General features: G+C 57.4%; 1 protein-coding gene across 3 annotated transcripts in view; it reads right to left on the minus strand.

Annotated features, from left to right (window-relative positions):
- Window positions 1-1,880: 1,880 nt before the first annotated feature.
- RAB11FIP3 (RAB11 family interacting protein 3) overlaps window positions 1,881-13,388 on the minus strand; it is a 71,788-nt gene continuing 60,280 nt past the window's right edge. For all 3 annotated transcript variants that reach the window (XM_086760010.1, XM_086760011.1, XM_086760012.1), the window contains 8 exons: window positions 12,897-12,990; window positions 11,032-11,135; window positions 9,596-9,736; window positions 8,556-8,637; window positions 6,673-6,810; window positions 5,689-5,844; window positions 5,153-5,293; window positions 1,881-4,447 (listed from right to left, as the gene is read on the minus strand). In XM_086760010.1, coding sequence (XP_086616136.1) covers window positions 4,334-4,447; window positions 5,153-5,293; window positions 5,689-5,844; window positions 6,673-6,810; window positions 8,556-8,637; window positions 9,596-9,736; window positions 11,032-11,135; window positions 12,897-12,990 — 970 coding nt within the window. In that variant the 3' untranslated portion in view covers window positions 1,881-4,333. The remainder of the gene's footprint in view (window positions 4,448-5,152; window positions 5,294-5,688; window positions 5,845-6,672; window positions 6,811-8,555; window positions 8,638-9,595; window positions 9,737-11,031; window positions 11,136-12,896; window positions 12,991-13,388) is intronic.

Consider the following 13,388-nt stretch of genomic DNA (forward strand, 5'->3'; position numbering starts at 1 on the left):
CCCATCCCAATCCCATCCCAACCCCATCCCAGTCTCAGCCCAGCCCCAGCCGGCAGCAGATGGGGAAGGGGAAGAAGGAGTTGGAAATCTCACAACCTCTGGTCCCACCACCCCGCAGGCGCTCGCGCAGAAACGAAATGAATAAATAAAAATCTCCACACTTCAGGTGAAGAACCCGGATTCGGGAGAACACAAGCGCCGAGGGTCCTGCCGCCGAGGCCGGGAGCAGTGGGGAGGCACCGGGACCCCAGATCCAACCCTTCCCCTTGCCCCGTCCATGGCCGGAGCATCCCGGGAGCATCCCACCGTAAGGAAGGGAGAAGCTGGAGCCCTTCAGCGGTGTTCCCAGCAGCGTTTCAGCTTCCCCGTGGAGTTTTGGAGCTCTGAAAGCTCCACGGGTCTCTAACCCTATCGGAAATCCATTTATTTAAATGCATTTAATTTTTTTTAATGATAAATAATAACTCAGAGCTGCCTCAGGGGCTCACCAGCACGGCCCCAAGCCCCCGCCCTGCTGCGGAAGAGCGGCTGGGAGCAGCTCCGGAGCCGTTCCCAAAGGATGTGAAGCTCTTCAGAGCTCTAGGGCTTTCCTGGAGGTTCAGGGACCTTTTTGGAAGAGGTGCAGAAGAGCTTGAGCGCTTCCGAGCAGCTACAAGTATTTCTGGATGAGTTTTAGAGCGGCACTGGGGTGACGTGGAGCTGTTTTGGGGTGGCTCGCGCCTCCTCGGTGTCCCTTGGCGGGGGATTTTGGGCGGTTTCGAACTGTTTGGAGAAGCGTAGAGACGTTACCGAAAAATTGTAACGCCGTTGAGAGGCGCGTTGGAAAGGTCCGGAGGAGTTTCGGGGGGCCTCTCGGTGCACTCGAGGCGTTCCGCAGCCACGCACAGAAGGCTTGGAGTGCTTCAGAGCTGCCGCGAGATGATTTTTATCATCCATTCTGAGCTATTTCAAGGAGTTTTAGGAGGGCTTAGAGGACCTCAAGAGCTACTTCGAGCGGTTGTAGCACCTTGGTGCCTCCTCAGGGCTGGTTTGAGGAGCCCGAGAGCTATTTGAGCGATTCAAGTGCCTCAGCGCTGCCCGAAAGGTCCGGCCTTCCCCAGCTCCCAGCTCCCTGAGGCCACCCAGCCGCCTCTGGAGCCGTGCTCTTATCCGATCTCCAGAGATTCACACGTTGGAGGCTGAGCTTTTCCGAGGAAATTGAAAAGGATTTTTTTAGAGAGCTCTCGGTGCGCGCCAGGGCTGCTTAGAAGGGCGCAGAGCAGTTCAGCGGTGTCTTGGAGTCGCTCGGAGACGTTTCGGAGGAGCGTGGGGCGATTTGAAACAACGTGGGGTGGTTTTCGAGAGCTCAGAGCACGTTCCAGGCATTTCCCAGCGTGCAGAAGAGTTCGGAACAGCATCGTCCGGAGGGGCTCTGGGAGCTGAGGGGATGTTTTGCACGTTAGAGCCCCTTGGGGCAGCTTAGAGGGGCGTGGAGCAGCTTAGCAGGGTGTTCCGGAGCGTTGAAGGGATTTTTGGAGAGCTCAGAGGGGTTTAGGGTGGTGTAAAAAAGGGAAAGCCCCCCCCGCGCGCTCACCCCAACGGTGCCGAGCCACGGCCTGGCCCCGTATCAGCCCCCGCCGAAAAAAAGGAGGACAAGGCCAGCTCCCAAGGTCCCTCACCCCACCCGGACCCCAAAGCGCGGATCCTCGCCCCGTTCCCACCCGCACGGCTCGGCTGGCGAGGAAGTTTTGGCTCCCTTTGAGCTCAGCAGCCGGGTCCAGCCTCCCCTCTCCCCATCCCCCAAAATCCGGGCGCTTTTGGGGCACTTCCACTCCCGCCCAGCCCTGCCGGGGAGCCGGCACCCGGCCGCTCCCATCCTTGTGGAAAGAAGATCTCCGGGCAGGAATCGTAACAGCTTTTAATCTGACAAGAATGGATACATCATTTCAGACAACACTGGTTTGCCTCTTTTTTGGGAATTCCTTCACATACCGGTGGGGAAAGAGGAACATTTTGGGGAAGTACAGGGATTTTTTTCTATTTTTTTTTTTTTTTCCATAGGGACTTTAAAGCGTGGTGAATGTGCAAGTCAGTGCTTTGTTTGCTTAAAACTTTTTCCCGGTGCTTATTTACAGTTACAGTACCTCTTTGTGAGCGACAGGAAAAAAAAAAAAAAAAAAAGAGGATTGTTTGAGAACTGGGGATCGGCGATCCCGAGTCGAGAAAGGCAGATCTCCGATATTTATATATTTATACATATATATATATATGCTTTTGTGTATACACAGATACATTTCTCTCTTCTTTAAAGTATTAAAAAAATGATCAACCTTCATTCTATAAAAATACCTACTCTACAAGATAGAAAAATTTTCCCTCTCCAAGTTATACACTGATTTACACCCGAAGCTTCTCTGGAAATGTACATTACGTGGCTTCTTCCCGCGGGCTCGGGGCAGGGAGGGGAGCGGACGCCGGGGAACGCTGGGTGCCCCTCTCCCAGCGCCAGGGTTTTTGGGGCTCGCCCGCCTACCCCGCTGCGCCTCGCACAAGGCCACGGGGGGTTGAGCACCCGGAGGCGATGCGTTGAGAGAGGGAGGGTCACGGCGGCGGGGGCTCGGCCGGCTGCGGGTTTCGGCTGATCCCTGCCGGGGCCGGCAGCGCAGGGGACCCACGAGCCACCCAGGACCCCCCGGAAGGGACTAAGGCTGCGGCAAGCTGCCACCTCTCCTGGCCAGGGGACAAAGGGCGAGCCGGCCGCTCCGCCACCGCACCAGCGTGGGAAGAGAGACGTGCCACGCTGCGCGCATGGAAGCGTTTTCGGGAGGAGCAGGCACCCTGCCACCGGCAGCCAGGGAATCGCTGCGGCTTCTGCTTTCCGGCCACTCCGGCGTTTCTGAAACCCGAGGAGCAGGAAGAAGAACCGCTGTCCGGGGCCAGAGAGACCGGCTCCTTGGGAATCCGCTGGCTGTCTCCAGAGAGGAGCGGGTGGCGGAAGCGGCTGCTCCCTGGGGTTACGCTACGCTACGCCGCGGCGCTTGCACCAGCGGGCCAAAAGCTGTCCGATGTAAACATGGCTTTTGTTTCCCAGCGAGCTGCTGTTGAGTTCTCCGGTCTCCTCTCCCAAAGGGCACAGAGATTTCAGCCCAGGCTGATGTCGGGGCCGAGAAGTGAGAGCGGCTGCTCCGTCCCCTGCCGCAGCACAGGGACACAGCGGGGAAAGGCAGCCGGAGCGGGCTCTCCTTCCAGACTGCAGCTATCACCAGCAGAGCCCTGCTCCGGCTGGGAATGGCACAGGCCACTGTCCCCAGGCCAGGGACTTTGGGAGGCAATGTGGAGGGGGTCCAGACCTGACCCTGACCGCCCCCGGCTGCTGCGAGCTGAGCTGGGACGGGGAGAGGCGGCCAGGAGGAGCCTCCAGTGCAAGTGGAAGTCACAGCCTTTTCCCCCCAGTCGCTGCAGGCTGGACAGACAGCACCCGTGCGTCCCAGAGCCAGCCCAGCTCCGCAGGCGCCCGCAGACCCCGCGGCAGCCGGCAGAAGAGCCGGGAGGAGGGCGGCGGAGGCGTGAACGCCAAGGCGTGCCGACGGTAGCGAGCCACAGACAGCAAAAATAAATAAGGAGGCAGGTGACAAAGTGCGCGTGGGCCCTGTCCCAAAGGCGGCCGCTCCCCTGCCCCTTTCCGCCAGCGGCGCGCGAGAGAGGAGCCAGCCAGCTCTCTGCGCGCAACCCCTTCCCCAGCAGAAGCGGCAGGGCAAGGATTAACTGTGCCAGCTGAACGAGGACATTTGCATTAAGTTAATTAAAAAAACAAAACAAAACAAAACAAAACCCCAAATTCTACAAGTCCGGGACACATTTCCCTCCTCCCCAGATCTGCCCCAGTGAGTGAGTGTGTCAGGGACACTTTGGCAAAGCAGATACTCAGGCTGGACAGGGAAAACGTCAGCGCCGCTGCCTCCTTCCCCGTCCCGTTGTCCCACGGTTCAGAGAAACTCTCTCCTCACGGCTCCTGTTCGCACCCCGCGTGCCAGAGGGTCCGACGCCGCTGTCTTCGCGGGCAGCGGGGCCGACACAGGTCCTCCCTCCAGCTGTCCGTGGCCTGTGTTCCTCCTCCAGGATCCCTTTCACCCCTCCAAACCAGAAGGGTTTCAAAATAACGGAGTCAGACAACAAAGCCTGGCTGCTGGTTTTTCTTTTTCCCCGGTCCGCTGGCTAATTCACCCACCGATCCGACGCGATGCTTCCTTGTGCCTTCATCAAGAGCAAAGACGTTTCCGGTCCCTCTTCATCCTCTCAGAGCACCAAATCCACACCCATCGACGAGCGCGCAGCCGGCGGCTCTCAGCCGCCCTTACTTCACTTCCAGGATGGAGGGGTTCGTCTCCATGATGGCCACGATGATCCTGTCGATGTAATCCTGCAGGCGGAAGTTGATCTCCTCTTGCTTTTGAATCGCTTCCATGAGCTGCAAGGGAGGGAGAAAGGGAGTGAGGGACAGAAGCGGGGCTTCGCGTGGCTCTGAGCACCCACGGAGGTTTCGCCTGGGATGTTCCAGGCCAGGGAAAATGCCCTCGGCTGCTGGCTCTGCTCACTCCCATCCTTCCTCAAGCTCTCAGGCAAATGGGACCCTGGAAAAAGCAGGGAGCATCGCATCTCCCTTTAGCCCCCAAAACCTTCAGGTGCGTTTCCCCACTTTTTGGGCTCTGAAAGGTTGAATTCTGATGCTTACGTGGGCTCGCACACCAGTCCTGCGGGTACGGCAGCCACGGAGCAGGGAGAACACGTGCCAGAGAAGCCAAAATCTCCGGGGTAGATGTCCCAGCTCCCTGAGGTTTTAAGACAGCTACAGACACACCCCGTGCTTGCTGGTCTGTCCCAGGAAGAGGAAGGCAAAGCGGAGCTGCCAGTATCAGCAAACTGGAAGGGAGCGGCTTCCCCTGTTCCCAGGAAGGAGGGCTGGCAGGCAGGGTAGGTCCTGCAAGCTCTTTGAACAGTTGTGTGGGTATTTCTTTGCTCCTGACAGCTTTCAAGGGAATTTGGGGAGTGAGCTGCACCACTGACAGGGCCACGCCAGCTCCCGCCAGGCCCTCGGTGGGCTGAGAGGAGGGGAGACGCGTCAGCCGCCCTGGGAAGATGCGGTTTGGGATGACCAGTGCTCCGCGGCACGTACCTCATCTCTGGAGACCGAGCTGATCTCCGCTGCCAGGGATTCAGAGAAGGAGGCTGAGAAGAGGTTCTTGGCTCCCTGGATGCTCAAGTTAATGATCTGCCCGTTCAGCTCATCGTTCTGCTCCTTCAGGTTCCTGTTATCCTGTTCACAACAGATAAACATCAGATGGAGCAGAACCGGCCAGGGAAGGCAAAGGCTTTCGTCCTAACCAGTAACCAGCAGCTCGCACAGCGCTGGGAGCAGCACTCCATCTCCTGACTCCGATCTGATGGAGCCTGGAGAACCTCTAGAAACACACAACGTGCTGGGAGATCCAGGGGACGCCACAGAGAGGGAATCTCCAGTGGACATGCTGTCCTTCAGAGGAAGGAACCAACCTCTCCCGTCCCAGAGAGCGAGAAAGCAGCAGGCTGCCGGATCTTCGGTCAGCTTCAGCCCCCGGCCCTCGCTGACTGCTCCTCGGCATCAGGGAACCGGCATCTCTTTTTGCAGACGGAGCAGCTGAGACGTTTCCCTCCCCGCCCAGCCCCGCGTACCTGCTTGAGCTGCTTGATCTCTTGCTCCAGCTCCGTCTCCCGCGTCCTGCTGTTGTACTCCTGGAGCCCCATGCTGCTGCTCCTGCCCCTTCGCTGCTCGGCTTCCAGTTTGAAGAGCTGCAAATGCTCGAGCTGCTTCCTCAGGTCCTCAATGAGCTGCAGCAGAAGGGAAGAGGACAACTGAGTGTCACATCCCCTGCGAGTCCGACAGCTCGTGCTGGTCATGGCTGGTGACCAGTTCCCCCAGCTGGGAGCGACCCCATCAACTGCAGGATTAACGGACCCTTTCTGGGGTGCACACATCTTCCCCTTCTTCCCCTGCGCCTCTGATGAACAGGAGACGGGGAGCTACTGAAATACATGAGCACAGCCCTGGGAGGACTTTGTCGGAGCACCAAAGACGCTGGCGCAGCAGAGACATCCCCCCCAAAAACGCGGTGACCTGCTTGGGCAGCTCCCTCCTGCCACAGCGCCATGTACTCCCGTCTCACCCCAGTGCTCTCAGCATCCCCAAAATGACAATAATTCCCACTTTGAGGCCCAAAGCTCCTTTTCTACCACAACTGCAAGCCCTGCTTGAGCCTCCAGCTGGAATTACCAACCACACAACTGAAAAGGGGCTGGGAGGAGCTGCCCCCAGGCACACAGGAGCCGGGGGCTCTCACCCACGCAGCCTCACAGCCCTCTCCTCCTGCCTGCTGCCCCCACGTGCCATCGCCACCATGCTTCTGCCACCGCTCCTTCCACGCGGGAGAGAAAAGGATCCCACAGGAACGGGCCAGGGCGGCACAGCCCCGCTGGGTTTGCAAATGCAGACTCACTTGGCTGAATTTTAACAAAGTTATACAGCTATACTGCTGTAGTATCTTTCTCTGCCAGGCTCCAGTTCTATCTATTTTTGGAGGGGCTGCCGGGGCCAGCTTCCCCCCACATTTTTGGGACTGGCAGGACAGGGCTGTGGCAGGCAGCCTGTACTCTACTCACCTCCTGCGTCGACTCCTTCTCCTTCTGAAACTGGTGCCTCTCCTGACTCAGCTTGTCCCCCATCTTCCTCTTTTTCTCCTGCTCCTCGGTGAGCTGCACAGTGAGGTCTTCAATCTCATCCAGCAGCTTCTGCTTCTCCTGTAACGACACCAAAAGCCACGGTCACAGAGCTCGCCTTCCCGCAGCGCTGCCAGGGCTCTTCCCGCTCACTGAAGGACACGGCACACGCCAAGCGCCGCGGGGAAGGCTCTTCTCGCTGACGCACTCGGATGCTCTGCCTGCTGGGATTTCATTTGCTGAGGGCTTCAGAGCCCGAGTGCTTTGGCAGCAGCAAGAGCCATACACCAAAATAGCACTGCTGGAGAGAGGCAGGAAGAGAGGACCCACGAATAAACGCACACCGGCAAGCGCCTGCACCGGTGCAGCTTTCTGGGAAGCACAGTGCTGGCATGAGACATGGCTGGGGCAGGACCGGAGCCAGCACAGGGGCTTTGGGCCAAGAAGAGACATGAAATCATAAAGCTCCTTAGGTTTGAATTGCAGAAAAGCCACGAATCCAAGATTCATGGCTCATTCTGTATTTCAGATATGAAAGAATTTAACTGAGGACTGACCCAAGAAGGAGTACGACCAGTTCAAGCCAGGAGGTAAAACACACAGCCCAGCTCTCCTGCTCTGTCCCCTTCTTATACTCAGAGCCTTGGTTGAAAGTTTGAGGTAAAGCTTGTCACTCAGTGATGACAACAGCCCTGCATCGGACACTGCCCTGGACAGCAGCACTCTTCTGCCTACGACCAGTTCAACTCCACCAAGCAAAGCTGGTGCTGGATGGGCCATGCCATGACGAGCAGCTCTGAGGAGGAGCTGCAGCTGCTGGGTCTGGGGTGTCCCGGCCCACGGAGCAGAGCACCACACCAGCAGGAAACACACTGACAATGAAATCCCCATTTCAGACAAACAGCAGCTCATCAGCAGGGCTTCCCTCCTGGGCAGGGAGGGGCAGCAATCGCAGCTCTCACTCCCCGTTAATCCCATTAACTGTGGAGAAAAGCAGCTGCTGCTCTGCCAAGAGATTAAGGATCAAAGCCAACTTGCTGTGGCTGAACACACCTAGGCAGGAAATTTATCCTCAGACCCACAGAGGTTTGCCTGCCCCCAGCCTCACCACACTGGCCTTACAAGGTCTCAGCAGACAAAGATCACTCCGTCGTGGCCACAGCAGGTAGAGATGGAGCTGCAGCGCTCTCCCCCAGGCTCAGGGACTGTGAGGGGATGAAACGCTTGAGGGCCTTCAGCTGGGCAGAGAGCGGTCTGATTTCCCTTAAATTCTCTCCAAAAACAAGGATCTTGTCCATCCCATGGAGACCCCGGCGCCTCGGCAAGCCTCCCACCCCAGCCCTGTCAGCAGCCGTGCGGCCTTGAACCCTGAGCAGGGCGAGAGCAGAGAGGATCTGGGAGACAACATGGCGCTTTGAACACTCCACATGCCAATCCCAGTGACAGCGCGTCTGCCCAGGCAGGACGTGGAGATGAAGCACACCCGCTCCTCTTCCTCCCTTGCAGCAGGACCGTCCCGCTGTGGGCTGCACCCGCAAGGCTGGGGACAAGTTTCCACAAGAGGGCACGAGTCCCTTCCCAATCCAGGACAGAGCTGCCACCGCTGTCACCGAGATTTATTAGGGAGTTGGTCAATCCCAGCTTCAACGCCAGACACTGGGAACCTGGGCGGATAGTGGTACGGGATGGCTCTGGTAGGAGGAGAGCTCTGCAGGGACTGGGAGGCAGAAGCCGCCGATTTACTTGTCCCATTAAACGGCTCTCATGTTTGTGTAAACACGAATTTCAGCTCCAGTCAGGGCACCCCAAGCACATGCGCTCCTCACCTCCTCAAGCCTCTCAATGTTGGCTTTCAAACAGGGAACGCAGGCCCTGAGCTCGCTGTTCTCGTCATCCAGTTGCTGCAGCCTGCGACAGTAAAGAGACGTGTAAGAAACTCATCCCAAGCGCAGGAGACTGGGCTGAGACATCACCAGGACCATTCAACCAGGACCTGCTGAGGCAAGCCAGCGGTGATTGATCTTTTCAAAGCAAACCCTGAGACTTCCACTGTTTCTACTCCCAGAGGAAAAAAGGCAGGGGATCCACATGACTCCCGGTGAATCCGCTGTCCAGTCCGACGCTATTCTTTAGGCCAAGGGCTTCACCAGCCCATGGGCAAGGCTCAGCACTGGGCAGAGTCAGAGCAGGGGTTCAGAGAGGGGTTCAGCTTTGCATTCTCCAGGTAAAGGTAACACCCGTGTGTCAGGGTAACGGTCCCGCTACAAGGCTGGTAGAAAACCCCCACTGCCCTCATCTTTCGTTTACTGCAAGGGGTGAACAATAAGAAAATACATTTTGGAAAAGCAGCAAGCAATACTGCACCAAAAACCTGTCAAATAAATGAAACCGCTCCCACCCGACGTCTTCCTTCGGAAGCCAGCAGGCAGCATGAAGCACCCTGTCCGGGACACTGATTATCTCACAGCTCGTCCTTCCCAGACATTCACCTGATTCCACAAAGGTGGAAAACGTCTGAGCATCAAAGGCACTTCCAGCAGTGATTCACGGGAACAAGCACTAACGAACCGCCCCATCATCACACGCTGTGGGGCAGGCCCGCGGACGGAGACCGTGAGCTAAAGCCAAGGAAATTCAAATAGTCTGCAACCAGCCTCACGGAGGGGCTTGATTTTGGAAGGAAGGTGGGAAAAGCAGCCAAAACTCAGGGTTTGTAACGACTTCAGCGACACCTTTAACCAAGTTAAACTCACCGTCTCCCGCCCTTTCTCTCCCCAAAGGCTGCAGCTGCAAAGCCTCAGCCCGCAGACATATTCCAGCGCGTACGCGCGGGTCCTGCCAACGCCCGGCCCTGCCCCAGCCCCACCTGGCCTGCAGGGTCTCGATCTCGATGCTCTTCTCCCTCTCCATTTTGCTCAGCAGCTCCCTCTGCTTCCTGATCTCCTCCAGGAGCGTCTGGTCAGCTCTCAGCTCCTGCTCCTTCAGCTGCTCCTCAAGAGCGTTCGCTCTGCGGAGAGGAGAGAGAGGATTAATCCTTCCTGCTGGCTCACCCTCGGCATGCTGCCATCCCAAAAGCAGGATCAGCCTCTCTTCCCAGCCCTTCTCCCATCCCATGGGATAACTGGGAGAAGGAGACTGTAAAAAAGAGTGAGCTTTCAGGGACAGCGCACCCATCACCGTTCCAAGCAGTGGGTGTACGAGGGCTTCACTTCACTCCAGCAGATGCACTGGGAATGCAACACAGTGTGAAATCCCCAAGGACGCTCTGGCTGACCGACGCGGCAATTTCCACGTGGCCCCGAGCCTGTGAGAGCGCAGGCAGCGGCCGCGGTCACTCCGTGGGCAGAGGCAGCCCGAGCCCTCAGAGCCTGACTGACACTGCGGGCCAAGCTGCTGGAGTGAAAACATTTCCCTTGCTGCAAAGTTTATCAGGACTTAGAGAAACCTTTGTTTGAATAGCTCAGCTCCCCGACACGATTGTTACCCAACAGTCTCACAGCCCTTGAGATAAACTCCTGGCAGGTTTATCTGCTGGGGGTAAATACCGCTGCGGGAAGAGAGCAGCCTGCCAGGCCAGTAAAGGCAGCGATCGCAACAAACAGGATCCAGAGGGCTGCACCCCAGCCAGGATCCGAAAGCAACGGGATCAAGGCCAGAGGCAGGGAAGGCAGAGATGGGCTGTAGGGACCCTGCTGTACCTTCCACCCAGACCTAACGGGTGAAACAAGGGCCAGAGAGAGACCAGACAGGTTGAGTATGTTCTCCTTCAACACAGAGCTTTCTGAGGAGCATGACCTCCCTGCGGTGCTCCGAGGCGATCCCTGGAGCTCCACAGGGTGGATGCACAGAGGGCGAAGTGTGCATTAAAAAAATATATTAAAAAAAGACTTTAAAAGTACAATTATAGTACTCAGAATACCGCACAGGAGAGAGATGCAAGCTGGCAGCCCTGCCAGGAGGTGGCATTTGTCCCGGCTGAGCTGCAAGCCGTTTGCTGAGCTCCTGGGAATTTGCCAGGGATGCAGAAAAGCACGTGCAGGATGCCACCATCCTGCACAGCGGGCCCTTGCGCAGAGGAGGCAGCCTGAGCCCCGGCTGGATTTAACCAGGGCTGCCCTCTGCCAGGGCAGGATCGCATCGGCAAGGGCAGAGCTGCAGAGATTTCCTGTTGTTCTCTGTCTGGCTCCCTCCTCTCCCCACAGGCACGCAGGAGACGCAGCACGCCCACGCAGGGGGTAAGGAAAGGCACCGCGGGTGATGCTGAGCCACGTTTTGGCCGCAGCATGAGCCAAGCTCTCTTACCTGTGCACCAGCTGCAGGTTTTCCTGCTTGAGGCGGCTGTGCTGCTCGCCGTTAGCGGCCGTGTCCTTCTCCAGCTCCGTCACCCGCTTCTCCAGAAACACCACCTGCGTGACAGGAGAGGGGAGGATCAGCCGCCAGCACTCAAACTCGCTGGCAAAGCGGCACCAAGCGCTGGAGCAGCTCCCACCACCCCCAGCACATGGTGCAGGTGCTCCCCGCTCGCTTTGGGGCTTCCTGGGTTTGTTGTATCCACTCAGAACTGGTGGCTCCAACCGCACCAGCCTCATGCAGCTCCCGGCATCATCTGCACCCCGCTCTTCACCACGTACAGCGGCCTGAGTCGCAGGAGCCATCACTGGGGCTCACTGGGTAACACTGGAATCAGGCAGCCGTGCTTTTATTTAAAGCATCCTTTGAAACCATCCTTTTCCACCCTTGTTTCTCAGGTTTTGATGTCTCCCATGTACCAACACGGGGCCAAGTGCTTCACTCCTTTCCTTCGTACCCTTCACGACGATATCCTGCATGGAGGTCCAGAGGGAGGGACCCCAGCCGGATCACCAGGGCTCTGCCGCAGCCAAGCGCAGCCCTCGGGCTGCAGATAACGGCCCGCTGCCTAAAACAGGGCTGCAAGACCCTGGGTTCACAGCTCCGTGTGAAGAGGGTCACGCAGGAGGAAACAGTGCCAGCTGGTGGGAACGGATCCGACGGGAGCACTTTCTCCCTGTGCCTGCACGGGGCTTCCTTCAGCTGTATTTGCATTTTCACTCAGCATCCCTGAACAGCGCGCAACTTTGGAGAGCAAAGCAGGGCCAGGAGCACCCCTGAAGTTCCCACCCACGCAGGAGCATGGGCAGGTGGGGAATTGCAGAAGGATGGAGTTCATGGTCCCAAAAATCCCGTTTAGAGCCACACAAGGGCAATTACAAAGGAGAGCACGTCTGCCAAACCTGAACCATCGCTCCGGGGAGAAGGGCAAGCGACGTACAAATGTATTGAAAAAGAAGAAAAAAGAAACCTGCAGAGACACAAGGCCTTTCCCAGAAGTACAGACACTGTTTCCCAAACCAGATGCCTTCAGGAACACAAGTGTTTTAACCAACTTTCATTTTTAAAACATTTTTAAAGGTCTTCTATGCATTACAGTTACAGCAGCGTGCCGCCACACACGGTTCTCTTGCACACTCTCTGCTCCATGCAGCTCTATTTGTGATTCCAGAATTAAACATCTATTTTTAAGGAGTTCCAGGACTGCAGCAAACATCTACACAAGCCACAACTCACCTAGCTTTAACTTCCCTGCTTTCCCTTAGCTATTTTTTAGCTAGGGGAGCTCAAACAAAAGCTTTCTTGTGCTCCTGCCCATCTTGCCCTACGACCCTTTTCTCCTAACACCCCAGCAAGACCCAACAGGGCCAGCACAAAATCAGCGCTGCATCGTTACGGCACGAGCAGCAGCGGCAAGAGCGCGCCAAGGAAAGGAAGCACTCATTTCGCGTCAGGCGACTTTACTCGTCTCAGAAAAGCAGAATTGCAGAACATCTTACGACGTGAAGCAGAAGTGAAAAAGCTGCCCGCAAACAGCTACGCCCTCCTCCTCCTCGCAAGGCAGAGGGAAGCCACCCTCGCTGCTCACCTCCAACCCCGGGAGAAGGCACCAGTGCCACCTCCTGACCCAACGCAAGAGCTCAGAGCGCTCTGGTTTGCCATCCCCTTGCTGTGGAGGGCTTCGTGTGTCCCACCTGTGCTGATCTACCCGGCATCAGCTGCGCAGGAGAAGCTTCAGCCTAACTCCTGCCTGGGGATCTCCCGGCATTGCAAGCCGCTACGCGACTCCAGGAGAGCGCAGACAGCACTGCTCTTACCTTGTCCGTGATGTCCTCTTCCGTACACTCCAGCGTATCCCGGTACGACTCCTCCATCACCCCCACGGACAGCGTGCTCGTCTGATGCAGCTGTCTGTAACAGAGACAGACCACCCCAGCCCACAGCAAGAGGAACATTAGAGCAAACATCGCTGGGCATGGCGACGTCAGACAACAACCGCTACTGCAGGATATGGTCCCCTCTCTCTCCTCCTCAGCTGCCACCTCCTTCTCCAAGAGGATTTAACACTACTGCTCCTTCTCGGCTGCAGGATTTACAGCAAAGGATGGTGTGTGCCAGGTTCTCCTCGCCACCACGACCTCCGATGGGCGATGACGCCCGCTGCCTCGGTGCGCCTGGGTCACGGGGCTGAGCGGGCGGCTGCTTACCGGCCGGCCGAACGTGCCCGGCGAGGGAAGCGCAGACGTGGACACTGCTGGGACCTTCATCCCATGATCATTTAATCTTTGGAATGGGAAGAGATAAGAGCT

Source organism: Chlamydotis macqueenii, chromosome 15 (assembly GCF_036417535.1).
Source record: "Chlamydotis macqueenii isolate bChlMac1 chromosome 15, bChlMac1.mat, whole genome shotgun sequence".
Taxonomy (NCBI): Eukaryota; Metazoa; Chordata; class Aves; order Otidiformes; family Otididae; genus Chlamydotis; species Chlamydotis macqueenii.